The 23,143-nt window shown below is 41.0% G+C and overlaps 3 protein-coding genes and 2 long non-coding RNA genes across 8 annotated transcripts in view; 1 reads left to right on the top strand and 4 right to left on the bottom strand.

Moving 5' to 3' along the window:
* LOC145448293 (uncharacterized) overlaps window positions 1-16,438 on the bottom strand; it is a 38,343-nt gene extending 21,905 nt beyond the window's left edge. Inside the window, exon 1 of the long non-coding RNA XR_013917861.1 lies at window positions 16,402-16,438. This is a non-coding gene — a long non-coding RNA (uncharacterized LOC145448293). The remainder of the gene's footprint in view (window positions 1-16,401) is intronic.
* The window catches only part of LOC145448277 (uncharacterized), a 219,879-nt gene that overhangs the window by 104,969 nt on the left and 91,767 nt on the right, over window positions 1-23,143 (top strand). The gene's annotated exons all lie outside the window — the stretch shown is intronic.
* Window positions 613-8,504, bottom strand: LOC145448280 (uncharacterized). The gene is made up of 6 exons (XM_080326647.1): window positions 8,306-8,504; window positions 8,009-8,071; window positions 6,749-6,808; window positions 2,190-2,356; window positions 1,712-1,831; window positions 613-1,645 (listed from the first exon to the last, which is right to left on the bottom strand). The coding sequence occupies exons 1-6, from the start codon at window positions 8,487-8,489 to the stop codon at window positions 1,409-1,411; spliced, it is 831 nt and encodes a 276-aa protein (XP_080182773.1). The 5' UTR covers window positions 8,490-8,504; the 3' UTR covers window positions 613-1,408.
* Window positions 2,605-4,780, bottom strand: LOC145448294 (uncharacterized). Its single transcript, XR_013917862.1, has 2 exons — window positions 3,924-4,780; window positions 2,605-3,879 (listed from the first exon to the last, which is right to left on the bottom strand). It is a non-coding gene; the product is annotated as an uncharacterized LOC145448294 (long non-coding RNA).
* LOC145448287 (uncharacterized) lies at window positions 8,881-12,082 on the bottom strand. The gene is made up of 4 exons (XM_080326658.1): window positions 11,964-12,082; window positions 10,684-10,939; window positions 10,230-10,271; window positions 8,881-9,886 (listed from the first exon to the last, which is right to left on the bottom strand). Exons 2-4 carry the CDS (start codon window positions 10,931-10,933, stop codon window positions 9,816-9,818), a joined length of 363 nt encoding a protein of 120 aa, XP_080182784.1. The 5' UTR covers window positions 10,934-10,939; window positions 11,964-12,082; the 3' UTR covers window positions 8,881-9,815.

The raw sequence follows: 23,143 nt of genomic DNA, 5'->3' as shown, positions 1-23,143 counted from the left end.
ATAGCTAATGTCAATCTACGATGAAGTCACAATGAGAGATTTGTGACGTCATGACGAAACGAATAACAAAAAATAAATAAAAACATACTTAAACAAGGGTGATGTTTTAAACATCTTTGTTTTAATTTGATTTTTGTTTTAAATGCAACGCTAGTTTCAACAATGCGTGGAGCGATGAATTTGCTTTCGCAGAGATAAACAGAAATCCGATATCTCTTATTTGTCAAGAACAATTGCTGTGACGAAGCGACGAAATTTATAACGACACCACAAACCGCTTCACCAGGAGTTCACAAATACGTATCCACCTGGTTGTGATCTTGGGAAAAATAAAATCAGAACGTTGCTAGCTAGGCTCCAAGCGCAGCAATCCCTATTTAACGGCATTGTTAAAAGTACTTGGAAGTACTTGAAATGGCTTGGAATATCGCTAAAGCCAAGCCAAGAGTTTTTCAAGAAACTTCAGCAGACCGTACGAATTAACTGTTTTCAGAACGACAATATCATCAGGCAAATCACGAAGCTGGAGAATCTATCAGCAATTACCTGGCAGTAGCTGTTACGAACGTCCTGGGTGAATTCTAGACTGACAGCCCAACAGTCGTCAATTGCCTTTTTCAGATGTATTGTACGGATGGTTAGTAATTCAGATAGTTTAAGCAGTAAGGCTACTGCGTACATAAGTCTCTCTGAGTCAATATACGATACGTGATTGGTTTCAATGCGATAAGTCACGTGACGTGGTATTGTTACATAACAGATAGGGGAGAGAGAGATAGTGAGAGAGAGATAGTGAGAGAGAAAGAGAGAGAGAGAGAGAGAGAGAGAGAGAGAGAGCCAGGGCTCTACAGTGTTCACTTGGGAAACGAAATGATTTCAAAAGATATCTTAATCCGGAGTGTTTGCGACCAATTGTATCGCCTAGGACAGTGGTTCTGAAGCGCCGGTCCGCAGAACGGTTCCGGTCCGTGGCAAGTTTCCTGCCGGTCCGAGACATGATATCAGAATTTCATATCTCAATTCCAAAATGGGGGAAGATGGACGCTTGTCCAATATTAGACAAATAAAACTTCAAATTATAAATCGAGTAAGAAGTTTGCAACGTATGTATCTGCATTGTGTCGTAGTAGACATTTTATGGTCTACTTTGAGTGTATGGCGCAATTGTGAAACCGTTTACACGTAGCATATGACTCGTTTCGGACAAGTTAAATGTGAAAGCTGCGGAAGACTTTTGATAAAACGCCGGTAAATTACGACATTGCATTCAAGCGATACTAGCGGTATACTATAGGGTCTGACAAACAGCATCCCATTCCTTTTAAAGGATACCGAACTATATGAAAACAATTCGTTTATTTGATGATATATGGAGTTCTGGTGTATGAGATGACACGTAACATATATCCTAGCAGAAACGGTCCATATTTTCTGGATCACACGGTGGCTCGTATAATCCCTTGGCAGCCATTTTCTTAATCAGTGTTGCGCAAGCGTGCTCGCAACTACCATATCTGGATAAACGCTGACAGTGAGCGCTGTGAGCATTATTTTTGGCGTCTTGACAGTAACACGTATGCTTCCATTCCCAGCTATGGAATCCTGACTTGATTCGTGTTGTTATCCGATTTCCCGCGTAGTTCAGCTTAGAAATTAATCAATATAGACATCTTAGATTTCGCTATGCGCGCATATTAGACTATCTACTTACCGATGAACTTCCACCGTCACTCTCGATGTCCTTCTTCAATTCATTCCAGGATGTCGTCCACTGGCAGTGATCTCCGGTAGAACATCTTGGACATGCACAAGTCGGGAAGTCGTCCGACCACTGCAAGTATATTTATGCGCGAAATGTATAGGGAGCCACCGCTCAGCATCGGTCCACCGTCGGTTTAGTTTCCGACTTAGTGGGTCATGAGCATGCCAAATATTGAAGACCACTCATCACAAGGTTAACTGACTGCGTGATGTATCTTTGAAACTAAAATACTGCAATTTGTAATCTATAATTATAACCGGTTCTCATATCTGATGACAGCATCATGGTGTAGGGATGTACGAATAACAATCTCGTGGATGTGCCTCACCGTCATAATATAGTGCTCCCTTATAGCTAAGGTCCGAAAAACTGTGAATTAATAAATGAGAGGACTATCACAGGTTATATATTCAGCAAACCTACGCACCTCTCCATTTTCCATGCATGTTATGGCATTTCCTCCTAATTGGTAACTGCCTTCGGAATATGGAACACGATTATTCGAGCAATGAACCACACAAGAAGTCCCAACGACGTAAGCGTCCGCGGAACATTTCAAAGTGCCAAATATTATCTGTGCTGGAGGTTCACAAACTGAGAAAGAGATGAAATCCATTATCCATTTCTTCGTACAGAAATTGAATCAGAGTATAGTTTGTAGGAATAGATGGTAATATAGCCTATATACCTGTGGCGTGTATCAAAAGGCTGGCCTGTTCTGAAGTAGGGGGGAGGGGTACTGTTTAACACAGGGGTGGGCAATTAATTTTCTCCGCGGGCCAAATGAATAACAGAAAATATGTCGGCGGGCCAAGTCACATGTTTAGCTACTAATTTTATTATAAATTGAAAGCAATGAATTACATTGTTTATAATTGCTGCTCGGTGAATGCGGTAATATGCTGCCTTCCGATGAGTTGCTGCTTGGTGAAATCGACCTATATATATATATATATATATATATCGGTTACGGCCAATATGAGGCGGTACTTCTGGTATTTCGTGGCGCAGTATCGGTCGACGCCGAAATGCTGATATCTATGTATTAAGCGCTTTTTTCGGGAACATGGGTCCCAACCCATATTAATATCAATACATTTAGCCACAATAAATCGAGCAAAGCGCGAAGAAAATTTGAATAATGTTTTTATAAATATCTGAAAAAGACTCCATAATTTATATTGATTTACGCAATAATTGTGGGCCCCCATCAAGCTCCGGCCCCTCCAATTTGGGGTTTGGGTGCGGCGATTATACGGCCGTGTGCTTAGTGCTCCATACTGTCTTTGAATTTCGGCTTTCTTTTTTTGACATGCCCGTTAATCCTTTATGGATGATGATGTCTCATAGTAACGAGCACTGATTGACTTGGAAACTTAGCATATCACGAAGCAATGTGAAGCACAGACCGTGTAATGCGCAATGTCACAATGGCAGCAAAGAAGGTTTGATCAAGGATACTTTAATTGTGACGGCATAATTTGCTACATTGGCTTTTTTTAAAATCTGGATTACGCATGCTGCGAGCCTGCGAAGGACGTAGGCTGCGTAATCGCGGCATAATAATGAACAGGCTTCAAAGTAAACCACTTTCCATCCCGTCAAAAGTTGGTTTTATGGTCTGAATTCTAAGCAACGGGTACGCGGCCGCTCAAAATAGCTCCGCGGACCGCACTTTGTCCCAGGTCATCGTTATATTGACGAATCTGAACCACTTGAAATTGAATGTGATGCGTCTAACAACGCTATTGCTGCTATTTTAAGTCAGTGAGGTAGACCTGTGGCATTTGCATCGCGAACATTTGCTAAAATTGAACTAAATTATCCTGCTGTCGAAAAAGAAGCAGCCACAACCATGCATGCTATAAGAAAATGGGGGTATATTTTACATCAGGGGCGGCCTACCTGCGGCCGTAGAAGGGAGTTTGTGCGGCCGTGGACACGTAATTCAATTAGTATATGTTGGCGGCCGTCGACATGCAATTTGAATTTACGAATTGACTCTCGATTTCTTGAGAGATTTTAACTGATCTTGAAATTTTCTTCGCGCTGGGCGCGATTCAATGTGACTTCATTTTTAGATTTTAATATATAGTAGCGGCAGGGATGGTGTGAACCTTTGAAAGGTTCAGGTTCGTGGAATCATTGGGTTCGTGTGAACACGAACGCGAACCTCATGACTTCACTTGACGTCATATTGCTAATTCCAACTAGTGCGGAGCATGGACCGGAGCCGGATTGGATATCCGGCCGGATTTTTTAAATTTTGGCCGGACCGGAGCGGAGCCGGATCAGTAATTTTTTGATAAGGCCAGAATCTTTACGGATAATCATGACGTTTGCAACTAAATAACTACCAACCAACAACACGCAAGTAACCGCCAAGCCAGTGCGAAAAGAAACGAGCACTATTTTTAAATTCACGGAACCACCGTACCGTGCTGGGCCGGATTTCCGGCAGGACTTTTTCATTTTTGGCCGGAGCCGGATCAGTACTTTTTCCTGGTACGGCCGGAGCCGGGTCGGAGCCGGACCAGAGAATTGGCAAACCGGATCGGAGCCGGACCAGAGAATTTGTCAATCCGCTCCGCACTTTCCAACCCTACATTTCAGCGAAGTGATATATATTAATGTAACACGATAGCTCACGACGAATCGGGCCACAAAATGCCACAATGCTGAAGTACATACTGACTTTTTAAACGTCGCCAAATGTATCAACTGGAGCAATGAAATCATGTAATGATCCCATAAAATCAATATCTTCCGTCCCTTTGCCAACAATTTCGACGACGACTTGCAAGGCAATATAAGCTTACGCCTCAACGGTCTAGCCCAGACCAGACAATCTATTCGGCGTCTGAGTGTTGCTATACGTTGATATTGAGCAGAGTCTAAACGGGTTTCTACCGGTACTACCCCATTAACAAGTTATGCAGCAATAGCCAAAACCTCAATCGCACGGATTTGGTTTTTATGATACAATAAACATACGAAATCGAGATAGACCCCGTACGCTAGAAATAGGGTAATCCTCCCATCAGAAAGATAGCCAGACGAATTTTGGAGCTGTTTTCGCGGAGTACCAACATTTAAATATCATAAAATTAAATTAAAGACCAGAATTTTCGTCGCGCTTCGCGCACGGTACATATATGGAGCGACGAATATGTTTTCACGAAAGTATCGGTGAATAAACTTTAGGTAGCGGGTTGTGTGGTTCCATTCACGCCGCATTGTCGCACATATGAAATATTTCATCGTAGTAAATATTGCCCATCCGTTTGAAACTACATTTTCGCAATCTTTTCCCAATCTATAGCAATTACCTATCATATCGTAATCTAGCAGCCAATGGCGTGTATCCTAATCTGGAAAAGTGGATTCCGACTTTTTTCTGCGTTAGACCTGTTTTAGCAGAACACCGTTGAAACTTTCTGGACAAAAGACATAGAATATATTATCCGCTTTTTGGAAGTAGTATTGGTATTTCTATTTCAATTCCCAGTATCATACTTTAAGTTCTGATTAGTTTCAGTTATTTTTTTCTTGAGATCATGCATGATGAAGTATAAAAGCAAGAATAGTAATGCCTTTATTTTCCGAAAATATAGCTACACTTCATGACATTTTTACGATCCGATATATTTTGCACATACTAATCGCTCAAAGTGTTAACACCGTATCCGATACAACTTCTCCATATCGCTCTTTGACTAAACTAGGGGCCTTATAATATGGGGGAAAGCGCAATGCCATGATATTTTCTAAAACGGGGTGTTCGAGTAAACAAAGCATTAGTATCGCATTTTCATATCAACACTATCATTTGCATCACGCGATGCGGACGAATGGTTATGCTGTCAAAAATTGATACCTCCTGGGATGCATCAATTTAAATCAAGCTCTCTACACCTTCCGCATTGCTCAATTTGCAGCTTTTGACATACAGTCCATGCGAACGAATTACGACCGCTTTCACAACTACTTACTTACTTGAGTAGATTTAAAGTCAGTCAATTCTTCTTCTACTTCGAGTAGTTTTAGGTTGCTTTCAAAATCAGTACTTCTACTCGAACTGGAGTAGATTTTTGCGTCGCTACTTCTACTTCTACTTGAGTAGCTTTATTGACTACTTTGACCACCTCCGTGAATAAGCATCATTTGCTGACTACCTACATGTAATATATTTCGCTGTTGATGTTGTGTGATTTCGGGTCAAGCTTTTAGCAGATTGTCACTGAAAATTCACTGAAATTCGATTGAGATGTGTTGGCGGCCGTCAATATGCAAATTGAATTTAAGAATTTACTCCCTAATTAATGAGAGGTTTGAATTATTGTTGAAATTTTCTTCGCGCTAGGCGCGGTTCATGTGCGAGTTGATTCTCTTTTTTAATATGTCTCCTTTGTAATCTGAGCCCCACAGTACATATGCAAACAATAGAGGAAAATGATGAGCACATAATAAAGAAATAGCAATTTGTAATCGTGTTCCCTCATCACGAAAGAAAATTGGTTTCTGGTATAGGCCTACGTTGGGGCGAATCCAATATCTTTCCACTATACCGACAATCCTAATCAAGAAATAACAGCATGCGACAAAGGGGCCAAATAACAATTGGCCCATCCAAAGATTCAGCACAGCATTAATAATAATAAATTTTCGAAGGCCCTCCTTGTAAAACCTCTACAGGTGAAACTGATCACATGGCATGAGAAGGATAGTAATATGGTAACTATGCCCAACGCCCATGTTAGAGAGCACAGCGTTGTACTAACGTAGAGTGATCAACACGTGGTTGTTAAACTGCGTTGCCTATTTATAGCTCCATATTGAAGTCATACGGCCCGCCGCCTCTGCGAATTTTGAAAAGTGGCCCGCGACCCGTTTTGAATTGGCGACCCCTGGCCTATATGAATATCTTTTGAACAAGATCTGATGACGGCCTGCATCTCTGGAGAATATGGTTGGCTAGTTGCTTACCTGTGGATGATTCCTGGATCTTGATCAATTGCAATATTTGTTCCTTCATGACAGCGAGTTCTGTATATATAAAGAAATTCAATACTTCAGGACATACGAATATTTTATGTGAAATAAGTATTGATATAAGGTGTGATCATCATAAAATAAGAAAGAGATAAGACTCCGAGATATGGTCTACCCTACTATAAGTTTTATTATTATATTCATTGTACAGTTTATGCCACCATAATAAATAAAATGCCTGTTATCCGTTTCATAAAGATACTTTGGTATTTTTTCGACCGTACCGATTTCATTCCACTGGGAGACAATGTTGTGGGATAATCATGATTTCGGAAATGGGCTACGTCCAGTAACCTTCGTAGCTTTGTATCATATGCTTCGTATGCTACGATACCGCCAATCAAGGTTTCAAGGCTTCAAAGTGGAAATTAGTATCGAAACTATAATTCTCATGGATAAATTACCTTTCAGTTGCGAGGAGCGCATAATTTCAGTACTCGAAAAAATCGTATTTTACTGCTCGACTCGAATCATTAGAATTAATACTCGATTCAGATTCGAGTACTCGAATCATTGTGCCCAGCCCGAATCGCGAGCACTAATTGACTTGTTTTACAAGTTAGCGATTTGGAAACGTATCCCATTACAATTTGAACACATACTGTATAATGCGTAATGTGACAATGGCAACAAAGAAGGTTTGAACCAAGCTATATGGAAAGAGTGATTTCTTGTGACTTTAATTGCTACCCATACTCATCAACTATAACGTTGCCTTTATTTTGAATCTGGATTACGCATGCGAGGTACGTAGGCAGCGTAATCGTGGCATATTTATGAATAGGCTTCAAAGTAAACGAATTTCCTCTTCAGTTGATACAGCCTATGGTTTTAGTCCACGCATAAACATTCAAAATGCAAGTTTTATGTTTTGAATTCCATCCAACCTTTCGCGGGCCGCACAGAATCGCTTTGCGGGCCGCAGTTGGCCCGCGGGCCACACTTTGCCCAGGTCTGGTCAACGCGAACCTCCAAATATATGAGGTTCACACACCGAACGCGAACCTCACGTTCACACCATCCCTAATGAATAGATATGTCAAATTCAAGTGTTTCGCTTCATGTGTACTGATAACTTTATAATAGTACGGATATGAATACCAATACATCCGATTCCGGTATGCAACCATTCTGCTCGATGCGCCGGCAAATGAGCCCACAAGTAATGCCAGGCAGGTTTGCTCGACGGCTTACCTGCTGACATTTCCTGATTCCTTTTGCTGGATTGCGACATCTCATTTTTGATGACGATGATCTCTAAAAAGATTTAGAGCAGATTTGAAATCTAATTATACGCGAATTTATGTTTGTACGAGGAGCCGCTAACTTGTCGGTGTGCTACGAAGTGTCCATGGACAATTTTTAAAATATATAATTTTGTCACTGATAGTTGATTTGCAACTCCCTCCAATTGGGCTGTTGCATAATTTTGTGTGACATTCAGCATATCACTGCATGGGACTGATGCATCAGCTACATGCGTGGTCGTACCTGCCGTTAGCTCTCTGTCATCCTTTTTTGATTGGGATATTTGAGCCTTCACATCACGAAAGTCTGAAAGTAAGCACCGGATTGCATTACATTGATCAGCTTTCAGGAACGTAAAAATATCAATCGCAAGTTTTACTGTAGTTGTTGATGTATTGAATATTGTTATCATTTGCGTCAGTTCCATGTGTATTGTACACTGTACACAGTGTGCACTGTGCAGTGCCTGATCGACTCTCGATCTGCCAACATAATAGCACGGCAAATTTTGGCTTAGCAATTGTCATGATCACTCTCTGTACAAAAGGGGTATGCAGTATGCACGCAGCCGAACTCGCTTTAGAAATACCGATTGACAAGATATCGAGTATAATAGCGAGTGTTTCATTGTAAAAACCATCCCTTACTGAACCTAACTCCTATTGGTAACTATTGGCATAATTACCATAGTATATATCATGCAATTCAAATGGTGCGGGTGTACATAATGTCATATTGCATCATGTGCATCGCATTGGAATCTGTGTGTCTTGGGCGGGCGAATCCAACATAACCGCCTAATATTATTAAGCACTTGACAGTTATTTCCAGCTTCAGTGAGCTAAAAAAATGACTCACAGGCCTCAATTGGGTCGCGGGCCTACTTAACGTTTAGGCAACTATGCCTTAGGCGACGGCTTATGGGTCACCAACCCGGTGCCTACTGGCAGCAAGTCGTCTGTAAGGACCAGATGTGTAGCCCTTGGTGACAGCAGCAAAGATTTCAATGAGAGCTTTGAAGGTCAAATTCGCGAAGGGTTCCATGTGAACAGCAGTTGAAAATTGCTCAGTCGATCCTAAGGAATACGAACGCACTTTTAAATCGATGGGCCGCTGCTTATCTTCGCCCCTGCGGAGTCCGAAAGGGAATTTTGTTCATATTCCCGAACCTTGACGTGGAGATTTGTGCTTCGGTGACCAGTGCGGCAACGCAACTGAACAGTGAACACTTGGACGCTGGTGTGTACCGGGAAGAGTAATATTTTCTTGGTATAAGCGGTATCCTGCCCAGTACACTCAATGTCATATAATGAAGAAATTCAACCAAGTATTGGCAAACGGCAAGAGTAACGTATCAATCAGCACCCAATATGTAGCTCTTGGATTCAAAAAGGTTGACGACCCCTGGTGTAGAGTCTCGGGAGTGTCATGAATTTCAATTTAATAAATTAATAGATAATTCTTCAACATTGTTGTCATTTTGAATGGGAAAAGTACGTACGTGTCAAATCTTGTGGCGTGCCTTGAACAATGAACTGTCATGACATAGTTAGCACACGTGGGAGGAATTCCCGACCGCTGACCGAGTTACACTAATGACTAATCCAACCCCAATTCCTGTCGCTATTGTATAGACATCCAATCTCTATCCAACTCCCAAAGTCATAAGTGTAATTTATCCGTAAATTGGTCGCAACTATACGGATGCACCTGAATGATAGGGCGAAGGGATATTAATGGAAGGGGATATTTATTACTTGCCCTTTAATAATCCGTCCATCGTCTTTGTCCGTTTGGAAGCTTCCCTTTTAAGAATGGTATTTTCTGAAATCAACAAACAACAAACGATTTCTCCATAGCAATGGTTCGGAGAGGCATTTTCATAGTATAAGCCTTCCATATTTCACTCCGTATAACATGCAGCACCAGTTATTATGAAGTTATAAACTCATAACCTTTGACCATGATTCTTTAAGCACCTACGTGATTTGTCGCATTTAGAAGAAGTTAAAACGTTGCGTACATATGTGTCGCATCATTGCGAATAACAAGGATCACCAGAATTTGACGCATAGAATGACTCACGTCAGCAATAAGTCAATAATTCACCTCGTAAATAAAATTTTCTCTAGAATACGAGCAAATAGCTGGAATAAACTAGAAATACCTTTCATCAATTCCGTGTTGCTTTTCTGCAATTTTCTCATACCTGCGTGAGAAAATTTGGTAAAGTGTGCTGCTGGAGAAGATCTAATACGATTATGAACAAATAGTAGCCTACATACTATGAGACCTACGCCTGGTCACGCTAATGTGCGGGGAAAATCAGTGTGCACTGTGCAGTGTGCATAGGGAAGAGATAGGAAGTGAATGTGAGAGACTGGAGACTGGAGGTGGAGAGGCTGTGTTGGAAACAATACTTGAAATATATGGGTATCAGCCGGTTCATTGGGCGTATATGTATTACTTATAGATTCAGCCATATGCATCATAAACCTGTTTATTGATTGCATATGATGCATGGAAACGTTTAAAATTTTTATATAGTTGGTAAGAGCAATTTGGCACGCTTATAAAATATTTATGAATTAGATATAGATATTTTGGAGTATAGGATATACCTTTTCTTAAAGAATTCAGTTGCTTTTCCAATTCGTCGTATTTTTCCTTCGATGCCTGTTCCTGATCACCTAATCCGATACAAGTAATCGGGTACTCAGACCCGTTCGCTTTCAGATTTTGCTGGAACGGGCCTTCAGCACATTTCGCCAACTGGCAGCCTGGTCGTGCCTTGCATAATATTTCCTCGCGTTGACCAGTAGAAGCCAACACAAATATCGATACCACAAATAGCTCGCGTTTCATCTTCATTTTCACCTACGTACTTTCAGTCAATACTACCGTCAATCAGCGCTGCGGAGTTACAGTACAATATATGTGGCTGCGAAACAGATATCGATATTGGCAAAATTCAATTCCCATCATTCCGGTAGAAACACAGCCAAGGATGCTTGCAATAAATGACCGACAAAAGTGATTGACAGGCATAGCATTATATTTACCATCATATTTGTATTTGACCATAATTCTCCAAAATATAATAATTTCGATTGTCATGCGACGCCTGCAAATTCACAACGGAACTGTCAGATCTTAGTTCTACTATAGGTGGATTGGGGCAGCAAACGTGTACATTAAACGTGCTACCAAGTCACGCGAGTAGGCCTATAGGCTATACCGCGTACAGACACCAGTATCGGATATAGCGCCAATGAACTCGAATATACTCGGAGATGGCCTAGAACACAACTTATTCTCCAAATAACCTTACATCCAAATATGTCCCATCAGTACATCTCGGTCAACAAATATTGTGTTGTCTTTGTCTTGCCATACAATAAATGTCCAATTGTCTAATCATAACCTTTCCTAATCGTCACTGTTTAAGAGTTTAATTGATGATCGTCTACTAAAATTATTCTCTATTCGCACTGTCCAATTAGTCAATGGTACATGCTATTCGTCACAATATAATTCTATGGGTCAGTTGTTCAGTTCGTGAAAGCATATGCATCACCAGCAGTTGTGCTTACGTGTATGACAGATATGCTATTACGAAAACATATTTCATTAGCTCACGGCTTCCGTCGGCTACAGTATTAAAACACAAAGATCACGCGTGCACTGAAGATTAACGATAACGACATTCTCCCTGCATTGGCGAAGTGAAGGTAACGAACACAGAGACACCAAACAGCACAGTCTATGAAGCAAAACTTCATAGGTAAGTTCAAAATCCCGCAGGAAAGCGTCTGCGGCCCGATTGCTGCACCGATTGCTACAACTTGGAAAGTCCCTACCATTCAACCCATCACTTGTAGGCTAGATGGAGTGATCTTACCTGTTGTCTTCATACGCTCCTAATGTACCATGGTATGCGTAACATATGCTATCACTTGAAGATTTGCCGTCTATACTACCGTTTAAATCAACAATGCCCGACAAAAATATAAATTATAAACGCGCCATGCCTTCTCGGCTAACGTTGTTATTCCAATATCTTATAGCCTCGGGTAAATCGATGCTGCTAGTGAATACGAATTGGCATATCATTGGAGTGCCTTTACACAGTGGCGGCTCGTCCTATAGGACAACTGGGGCATTGCCCCACCTAAAATTCTGTTCAATAACAATTCTTTACCATTTATAGACGCACAACAATCTATATATACCGAAATCACAGCGAAAATCGTATTCTTCTTCTCCTTTCGCTTGTAAATGCCCATATATAGCGAAGTCTCTGCGAAAATCGAATTCTCTTCTGTGTTTTCGCTTTGCGAATGCCTAGCCGGGGCATGCCCCGGTAGCGCTCATAACAAGCTTTCACTGTCTATTCTCTCAAAGCCGCGCACAATAAAGAAACGGTGATTTACTCTCTCCTATTCATAAAATTACCGAGCAACCGGGGCTCAATAGGTCTGTGCCCCTAAGGTGTGATGTAACAATCGTATCTATAGCTGAACTCGGTTACCGTCATATGCGTTTAGTCGACCTTTGCTGTTATAGGTCGATTTTGATGGTGTTTCACACCATGAAAACTCTTGAAACTTGGTATGTCATGTCGTGATGGTGGTATTTAACATTGCTCCAAGTTTCAGGGTTTCTACTTAAAGTTTAGGGTAGTAATTCCGTTTCCGAAGTTGAGTGTGTGCTGATCCGTCATGTATCGCAAACAGATTTTACTCGAAAGCCGGTATTGGTATCCATTGATTTTGACGACGTTCAATACTGAGATCGGTTATGACATTTGGCACGGTAAGTCTTAATGTTAGTATCGAACCAAGTTTTAAGTTTGTCACTGAACTATGTTAGTGGTAATTTCGTTTCCTAAGTCGAGTGAGAGCTGACTCGTCATTTATCGCTAACAGATTTTACGCAAAGCCGGTCTTGGTCTCTATTGATTTTAACGATGCTCCTTGCCTAGATCTGTCATGAGCTTTTGCACGGTGTGTTTTGATTTTAGTATCGAACGCTGTGCCAAGTCTCAAGGTTGACACTCAATGATTAGGGCAGTAATTTCGTTATCAAGGTCGAATATGGTAGATATATGCTCTGATCTGACACTTCAGCCTACAACGCATTGCGGATTTCACGCAAAAGCCGGTGTATCTGTGGTAACGTTAACTGTGTTCCATACTGAGATAGGTGATGAGATGATGATATCATTCTCATTTGCATTCAAATATTTACTTTGATATTATATTCTACAATGTCAATTTCACCGTGAAATTGTGGCCTTCAAGCCATTTGCTTACAACCCCCTGTCAAGCGCGATAGCTATTTCGTTTTCGATGTCGGCTAACAGCTGATCGCTTGATCAATGATAAGCCTATTCCTCAGTAAATTTTACGCAAAATTCGGTCTGTTCGCATTAATTTTGACAGTGTACCATACCGAAAAGGGCCATGAGGCTACTTCTCGATGATGTCGTGTAACAGTGTACTAAGTTTACGGCTTTCATCCACGTATATATTCGGTAATATATTTTCCAAAGGCGATTTCGCAGCAGACCTATAGACAGTAATAAAACCATATGTGTCGTGTTACAGTCTCCAGTTTCAAGGCCAAAATCTCCTATGCTGTACTGAGACCGAGTTTCCGAGACTGCTATTCTCTTCAGAATGATGTTTTGGATTCAATATGACAGGCCCAATGTATGAGATGACAATTGGGTATGGGTATGTGTCCGAACTCGTTGACCTTTCCAATTAGGCTTACGCAATCTCTCGAGTTATAGTCATTTCCATTTCTGCAGATAATTATTCAGGTCTAGTGCGAACATGAACCGCGTTGAATCTTTGTTCCGTACGCCGTTTACGCAGTTACCACACTTCAAGTCACAGCTCACCGGCAGACCTGTCGTGGCACATACGTTAAAACCACTGTTGTCGGGCAATTCATGTTACCGTAACATCATTAAGTTACTTGTTTACGTTGGAAAACGCCATTGTGACGTCATCTTGATAAAAAGTCGCTTGCAGCCCTTGCCCCACCACCCGATATTGTCACGAGCCGCCACTGCCTTTACATATATGATGCATGGGTTTTGCATTGTCCAACAACTATTTGTGTGCTATTCTATTAGCATGGGCCATTTTGTAGGCTCGGTTCTTATACGTAACATTCATATGAATAGTGGAAGAGGCTGTGATCTCAATATAGTTAATATTGATTATATACAATTCAACCGTGCGCTGCATAATGTGATATGGTATGGAAATGCGTTGTTCATATTCCACACCCGTTCCACACGTTCGGTAAGCTACCGTACTTACAATTTTTCCATACCGTATTTGATACATTTTCCATACTTCCACAGTAGACCGGTATCTGAGATACGGTTCTATGGAAGTTCTCCGGGGCTTATATTACCATTAGTTTGGATGAAATTATCCATCAATACGCCCTGATGGATCAATTCCACCCCAAGGTCAATGTGTCATATGTGAACCCAGCGATGTAGGTTGCCTAAGCGAAAAGAGGACGTTAAGTATGAAGTTCTGAGTGATATTCAAGACATTAAAGGTTACATTGTTCAACAATTTTTCAACAGTCGTTTGCTTCAAAAAAGAAAATTGTTGGGACATAAAAAATAAATAGGCTTAGACACTCAATCCAAAAATGTTGGTTAAAATTTTCATTGTCTCCAGTTTAAAAAAATGTAATTTTTTCATTTTTGTATAGAAAGTTACCTATATGGCAAACATCGTGAACGTGAGCCTCAAGCTCACGCCACCCCTAGTATATATAGCTTAATCACACCAAGTGGTATGATTCGCATTTTCTCTTCCAGTGAAATATTGGGAGCCGTATCTTGTGTCAATGCTAATCTGGTAAACTCGATGTCGCTTGTTTTCAAACCTGAATTCTTTCGCAACAAAGCCCCAGTAAAACATGATATAAAAAGCAGTCTTATATGGGCGGTATAATAGTCGACTCAGTGTCGAATGACGGAGATCGCCATTGATGACGCTGTCACGTAGATATAAACGAAAACATTTTGCGTTTAAGTCGGTCTACATCAAAAGCATTTTCTAACTGATTTCAATCCATTGCAGTCTAACAATAAAAATAAGTCCGTCAATGCAATTTATAGTATTGCATTGCACATGATTACATCTCACAATGTAGATGAGTCATAATTCAAAGGTTACATTGTTAAACAATTTTTCAAAAGTCGTTTGCTCAAAAAAAAAACAGTTTGGACGTAAATATGTTGTAAAACTGAATTCAAAAATTTTGGTTAAAATTTCTCGTTAGCCCGAGACTCGTGACTTGAAGCAAAATTTTCGAGTCAATTTTGGCCATCATTCATTGTCCGATTAAATCGCTGTACATGTTCGTACATGTTCTCGAGACGCTGACATTACCGTTCATTCGACAATTGAGCAGCCTGGTTTTATTGAACCTCCGATGATATGTCCCAAATAAGTTGTCCGCGAACGAAAGCGCTTTAAGTCTTTTGTTATCGTAGACTAGTATCAGTCTATCTATAGCAGTGGATCTCTGTTCTACAGAATGCTCAGTGCTCACCTTAACGAACCTCTTGTATGATATATAGTACTGATATAGTGTATACATTTATATTACTCGTCAACAATTCGCGTATGTGTAGGCTTAAATTGTACCGTATATGGACATGCGGATTGTGTGTTACTTCATATCATGATCATATTCTATCATTTATTTGTGTGGTGAAATCTTGTGTGCTATTGTCTCGTCCTTTACATTTAGTAAGCCAATTATTACTTGATTACCTGTCTTCTCCGCTATATATTGTCTCGCTCCTAGTTTGTCGTTTCTTGGTACTTGGCCTAGTTGTGTTGCGTATAGTGCTCGTTTTCAGTTAATAAAAGCCTTGCTTAATCTGTGAAATAAAGGTCACCACAGTTTGACTGACAGTTACCCGGTAGTTTGGCAGTTCTACGTATATATGAGCCATCCAACGCCGATTTGAAGGTATATTACCTCGTTATTTGTGGGAAGCGAGTGGCGCCGTGTGCATGCTAAGTGACACCGTCACGACACCAACGGTTGCTCGCGCGTGTCTAAGCTATGCCATGTTGGTATGTGTCAGAGGTTTATCTGGGCTCCTCATCGGCGATCCCACTGTTAACGCAGCCTCTTGAAAAGCCCAGGGGAGGAGTGAGCCGAGCTCCGAGGTCGGCAGCAGAGACCTGGAAGTGGACGCACGAAAGCGAAAGAGAATGAAGAGTGGGAGCGTGCGCGCGCGTGCGTGAAAGGAAGTCCTACGCATTACCCCAGCAAATACACTGAACTTTACGAAATGTACTGTCGTGGCGCACAAGGCTTGAACAGGCGATAAGCGCCACTGTCATTGATGTGTATTAATAATAATAAACTCGATATTTGTTATTCTCCTGGGAATTAATAGCGGCTCAATCTGTACTTCAAATATATTGCAAAATTTAATGAATTTGGTAAATTCGACTTGATTTTATGACTTGACCTGTGGATTAAATCGACTTGACTGGAGTTACATTCACAAATCAAGTAGATTGACTTGACTCGAGTCAAAAGTGCAATAACTGGATCTGCCTTGCCACTCGAATGGGGACTTGATGACAACACTGGCATTGGGTATGTGTGCGGTCCTGTGATCAGTGTTGGGGTGACTCGAGTCATGACTTGACTCGAGTAAGACTCGAGTCAAATTTTCCGTATGACTTGACTTGAATTGACTCGGAGCTTCAAAAATGTGCAGTGACTCATTACTCGGATCAAAATTTACGAGTCAATTTCAAGTCATCGAGTAAACGGTATCGAATAAATCACTATATATTGTGCATGTTCGGATTGTTCGAGATACGTAGTTGTACCTTTTGAGAGCAACCAGTCATTCACTGATTCTACGTTAAACTGATCCTCCATTGTTAGATCATAAATAAATTGACCGCAAACTAAAGGATCACAGTTTACGTTGTCGAAGAAGTGGCAATGAGTCTCTGTCTCCTAGACGGCTCAATGCTTACGTTGCACAGTGCTCACATTTACCAAACCTCTTCTATGATTTGAATCGAACAAATATAGTTTCTGCGTTTATATTCTCACGGAAATGTAGATGGGTAGTGTAGACTATTGTAGCATGTAGCTGTACATGTACAGTTACTTACATATTTTATAAGCAGTTCTACGTGTGCGTGAGTGATATGTATTTTTGTATGTATATCAAACTAATAGATATTCGTTATTTGATTCAAGATAAATGATCAAATAATCTGTCTTTCACACAGCTAGTAAAATTTAATGACTTTGAATCATCACTCATACTTCAAAAATTCAATTTGACTTGAATTGAGCCTTGACTCGTGACTTGACCTGACTTGACTTGACTCGACTTGACTCGAGTCACCTCCAAAAAACTAGTGACTTGACTTGACTCGGGTCACCTTTGAAAATCGATTGACTTGACTTGACTCGAGTCAAAATCAACAGTGACTCGAGATGACTCGTGAATGGAAGGTAGTGACTTGATCCCAACACTGTCTGTGATAGACGTCTGTGGACCTATAGGGTATAGGTTCTATCCAGTGGTTCTCAACTGGTGTGATTTGGCGCACTAGTGTGTCATTTGGACTGCTCAGCTGCGTCGCGAGAAAATGTGGTAAACAAGGTCGGCGTATAACAAAAATTATGCTGAGTGTGAAATAATAGATGGTTCTACTATTTCACCAGCTCAAGACACACAGTATACAATGCAACGCAATGAACAGACAGGATAGGAGGATATCGAAACGACCAGTTGAGGTCTCTCAATCTGGCATCTTCATCAGGCTAATGTCAGTGTTCGATCCATATCTCTCTATTTTTAGGCTTGTTCGCTCTTTTCATTCTCTTCATAGGATTGGTCGTTGGTCGTTATCGATTCTCCTCAGCGGATGGCGTCACTGTCAGAGTTCAGGGTTACGCAGATCACACCTGTGTGTGTGCTTCGTCTCGAGACGGGCTTCAAGCACAATTCGTTCTGTGCGATGTTCCGAATCCGTTGTGGTCTGGTATGAAATTTAAACCCGCCAAGCAATGTTTCCTCTAGACGAGTCTGCGCACACTCACCAACTGACTGCGCAGACCCTTGGACAACTCAGCTCCTCACGGAATCTACTCGCATTTTCTTTACTGCCTAAAAAGCTTTCGTACAGCACACGTGCCTGGTAGATCGAAATTTCCAGCATGTAGCAAAAGATTTTCCTATACGAAATCTTGGATTTGTGCATGAGACTATGTAGCCTACTTCTTCTTTTGATCATTGCTATCACCACCATTCATGTGTTGATGTAGTTTTTTTTATTTATCAGAGGCGGACATGATACGACGCCATCGTGATTCGTGGCAGATTTCGGCGCTTCACAGTGGTTTTCGGGGTCACCTCTATGGTCGATGAATTGCTGACATCAAGTATACCGGTTTCTTATCGTACCAGCTGTTACACAACGCGTCATCACACAACAGCCAGTCCATATCGCCTCGTTTGGCTTTTCCAGACCCACTGTTTTTAGAATGAAGATTGCTCCCAACGTATATTTGAAATTCTGCCAAATATGAAGTGTCAGATTCTGCCAAGGCCCGTACTATTATGCCAAATCTGGGTCATTTTGATGGGATAAATTGACGAAAAGAATCCTTCCCTTGAATGAGAACATGGACTCATCGATTGCCAGCTCCCGTTTCACGTCATATTTTTGCATGCAACTCTGCCTAATTAATTCCATAAATGTACAGATCTTCCACAATTTGTCGGCGGTTATGATGTGGAAGTTTGTGGCTGATCCGGCATTACGTCTTTGAGTTCCGAAAAATGTAAATGACGATGAATCAATCGAAATCGACTGGACGCCGTGACTTCTCCGAAACCCGGCAATCTTAGAACGGGTTGGACTCTTTCGCGAAGCTTCTATTTTCTTTTGTAATATTTTATTAGTCATATCCACCATCATGATGCGGCCCGCGAGCTCATTTTGTGCGGCCCGCGTCGGTATTTTGGATTTCGAAGTAGGCTATACGACAATATTTAACCGCCCCATATCTTTTTTTTCGATTTGAGAACTCCGAATTCGCTCTGAAACCACTCCAAAACCGGAGTCTACTCATTAAACGTCACTATCGCATCAATTTTAAAAGTTAGCTTGCAGCGGAAGATCAGCTATCACGTCACATTACCTGTTTATGACGGTAAAACTTGACCTGCTGATGGTTTGGGACCGGAAATTGTGATTCGGACTCGGTCATGACCTTTTGTAGAATTAGCCTATTCGAACTCGGACTTAATGGGTGATGAAATAAAAATCACTCGAGTTGAATCGGGTCAAACGTTACAATCAAATAGGGACTTGTGACTCGGAACGCCGTGACTTGGTATACAATCTCAACCCAACAAACTATCAGACTATAATGGGGAATAGAAATATATCAAAAGGTCGCGTATTTAGCTAGCAAAGCGGGCAGGTATGGCAACCATTGGCATTCTGTTTCCCCCTGCTGTATAGTTAGTTACATCCTGCGCATTCTTGGGTCCCTTTATCCTAGGGTTGCCATACGTCCGGAATTTCCCGGACATGTCCGGAATTTCACTGTTCAAACTAGCGTCCGGGAGGAATTTCTAAAATATGCCAAATGTCCGGAATTTTGAAGACTTGACGTAGGCTCATAATTTTTTCGTAAATCAGCATAAAAACAATATTTTTTTAGGAATATTTATGCTTATGCATGATATTTTTCTTCGCGCTGCGCTCGATTTACTATCACATTTATTGATTTTGATATGGAGACTACCACCCTCTCAAAATCCGCAACAAAATATAAATATAAACAACCTTCATTTCCTGGAATAAGCCTAATTGTAATCGAAATTATAGGAGAACAGTATATTCCTGGAGATCGTTAAGGCGGTTTAAATGCTGAAATGAGTGGTTCCAAACGGAAGGGGGGTCGTTTGCCTTTATTCTGGGGTTTGCGAATATGTTGAACGTAATGAGCTTCCAAATTAGCCTGTGAGTAAGTCTGATCAAAGGTGCTGACTTCTTTTAGTAATCGGCTCGTCAAATTTTGATCTGGGCCACGGAACATTTTCAAATTGGAAATGGAGTCGCGACCATAAAAGGTTGGAAACCACTGGATGTGGGGTGTTTATAAAGCTCCGTGGTGCGCAACGGCATATAAGGCTGATAAACAATCTCATCGGTAGGACATTAACATGACTTAACGATGTGCAATTACGCTTCCTGTAATTTCGAACTCATTATCCTCCACCAGCTCTACCGCTAACTCTGATCATGCGGGCGGAGAGTATAGTATCTATATAGTAATATATGGAATGACCAATATTATTGACAGAATACATTCAAATAATTCAACGATCAGATGCATATAGAAATCAAATTCATATAGCAAGCACCCCTCACTCAGAAGTTGCATCGATTACCCTGTAGTGTGGGCTCAAAATCATTGTTTATTTGGGCGGGAGGAAGCTGAAAACATGTGCTTTCGGTCCCGATTATAAAACACACACAGCGACATACTCCTGAACCGCATCCTGACCACCTCTGGTCTGTGAGCAAAGGTTTGCTAGTGTGACGTCATAACTAATTTTGAAATCCACTAGTAGGCGCTAAGAGAGTGTCCGGAATTTGGGTTGCTGAAATATGGTAACCCTACTTTATCCATGTTATTATCACCAATCAAAGGTGGCGAGTAACGTAGTGGCCGGTACCGGTACCGGTACGCTCCCCAGCTCTAACACCAATGTATTCTTCGGCGATTGGGCATTTCTATTACTATGTCCTGTTCCAATATTCGAAGGTAAATCGAACGCTGATTTAATTTGACTTTGGTAATGAATGACATGATCAACAGCCCAGTTATCGGGAGTACGCCGGAAACCCAGATTCGGCTATGCTGCTTCTATGCTATGATATCAGATAAATCTTTGTTCAATTCTCAAACATTTCACCGATGTCTACAATTCTACCTGGTATTGTGGCACGTCAAATGCCCACTAGCTGCTAATTATAACGTGACAGATTTTACGATGCCGTGATGCATTTATACGATTACACGGTGTTTATAACTAATTATTTTGACACACTATGCACGGCATGCCAAGTACAACAACAATTTTATTCAAATATTTTAAAATGTAGTTTTATTCCTGCTAGTAGTGAATTCACAATAGTAAATCACATTTTCACGATGTGTATGAAATGCCAGTTTACAAGGTCCCGTTAAATAGCGCCTATTCGCAAATACATTGCATGCCGCTATTATTGGTGCAGCGGCCTGCGGTGCCATTAAAATCTAGGAGATTGGCTCCCGAGCACATTTGAGTTTGCGACCGCTGATCTACAGAATCCATCCGTGTGTTCTATCGGGGATATTCTTCGTCCACTTGTAAACTCTAGTCGCCTCCTTACGTGTCATCACTTTTCTTGGAGGCTCTAAAATAATTCACTTGTGTCACTTTGGCAATATCTTTATACCAATTTTGTAACATTACCGGTATCTGGACTCTTGAGGCGCCGCAGCTTGATCAGTTGTAGATCCGTATGGATCTTGATCTGAAAAATCGCGTTTGGACGCCGCCTTACGTTTCCTCACCTTTCTTGGAGGTTCTAAAATAATTCACTTATGTCACATTGGTACTATCTTTTATACCAATTTTGTAACATTACTGGTATCTGGAGACTCCGCAGCTTGATCAGTTGTATGGATCCGTGTAGATCTCGATATGAACCATCGCGTTCCAAATCGTCGCGTCTCAATTCCACTAGAGATGAATTTCGCAGATGATGCATTAAATCTATTGATGTCATCGGAAAAGAAATTCTCACCTTCCGTCATCGATATATCTTGTTCTTTCGCCTCCTCATTGGAATCTATATCGTCCTCAACATCATTTGCTAATATCGACTTCAATGCTTCTTCCACCGAAATTAAACAGTGTTTCAAACAAATGCCTTTTTGAAAAAAACAAAATTGTTTTTTTTTCTTTGAAAACGTTACATAGGCCTAATTATGCCAAAATTGTGTAAATACTTTCGAAAAACATGTAACATGAGCCTACGGACGATTTATACCCAATATAGTCGACGTATACGATATGGGGTGGCCAAAACCCTCCAAATTGTCATTGCTTCGACAGTTAAAGCAAGTAGATATATAATTGGTACGGAATGACCGTTCTGATGATGACCATGTATGTAGGCTTGGAAGCGCATGTCTTAGTTTCGTAGATTGTAGACGAATTCCAGTTAATAAAGACCTAGTAAGCTGTCAAGCAATTTCGTCTTCGTATACCTACGTTTTCCTCGAAAGGTCACTACACTGTGCCCACTAGCATGAACCGCACTGTGCAAATGAGACCTGCATATGAAAATATTGAGCCCCGTGACGAAATGCGAATTTGAAATCGTGTTCGTCTCACGAAATGATATTTTTCAGTTTTGTATAAGTGGTTCCAATACATTTGTAGCGGCTACAATCTTTGCAATAAATTAAACAAACCGTACCAACTGTAAACGATAGCTTATGTGCGGTAACGACCAACAGTTTTAGTATGTACCCTAGGGTTGCCAAAATTTGGAACATGTTACAAATGCCGCGTTGTAATGTCTCATCCAATATTGATTATTGATAAAAAAAAATATGAATGAGCTTGAAAAAAGACCACATAAAAGCCGTCAAGAATTCGTGCAAAGCGTTTGAAAGTAGCAGCCGAAGAGTGGGCGTGCCAGCGACCATATAAAGGCGTGGAGACTAGCAATCACACAATCACGACTCTTGATAGGCTGATGACCGACTATATGCTTCAACGATCACGATGGCAGCGGCTTGTTGATTAGGTGCTTCAACATTTGTTCAATAATAATAAAATGTGACACCTGGTCATTGAATGTTTTAGTTACGATACGTTTAGAGCAGTTCTCTTCAACCTGTGGGAATACGTACGCACTACGCACCAGTGTTGGGATGACTTGAGTCATGACTTGACTCGAGTCAGACTCGAGT

Source organism: Botryllus schlosseri, chromosome 10 (assembly GCF_051294905.1).
Source record: "Botryllus schlosseri isolate E-star chromosome 10, Bs_hap1, whole genome shotgun sequence".
NCBI classification, from domain to species: domain Eukaryota; kingdom Metazoa; phylum Chordata; class Ascidiacea; order Stolidobranchia; family Styelidae; genus Botryllus; species Botryllus schlosseri.
The sequence above is the reverse complement of the archived record's forward strand: the minus strand, read 5'-3'. Positions and strand labels throughout refer to the sequence as shown.

Bases quoted from the DNA above. Each gene is read 5' to 3' on its own strand.
- LOC145448287 (XM_080326658.1), bottom strand. From the start codon at position 10,933: ATGAAGATGAAACGCGAGCTATTTGTGGTATCGATATTTGTGTTGGCT. The intron at 10,272-10,683 runs GTATATCCTATA...TTTCTCACGCAG, and splicing joins ACTGAATTCTTTAAGAAAAG to GTATGAGAAAATTGCAGAAA. The intron at 9,887-10,229 runs GTATTTCTAGTT...TGTTGATTTCAG, and splicing joins CAACACGGAATTGATGAAAG to AAAATACCATTCTTAAAAGG.
- LOC145448280 (XM_080326647.1), bottom strand. From the start codon at position 8,489: ATGGAACTGACGCAAATGATAACAATATTCAATACATCAACAACTACA. The intron at 6,809-8,008 runs GTAAGCCGTCGA...TTATATATACAG, and splicing joins GAATCAGGAAATGTCAGCAG to AACTCGCTGTCATGAAGGAA. The intron at 1,646-1,711 runs GTAAGTAGATAG...TTAATTTCTAAG, and splicing joins GTGACGGTGGAAGTTCATCG to CTGAACTACGCGGGAAATCG.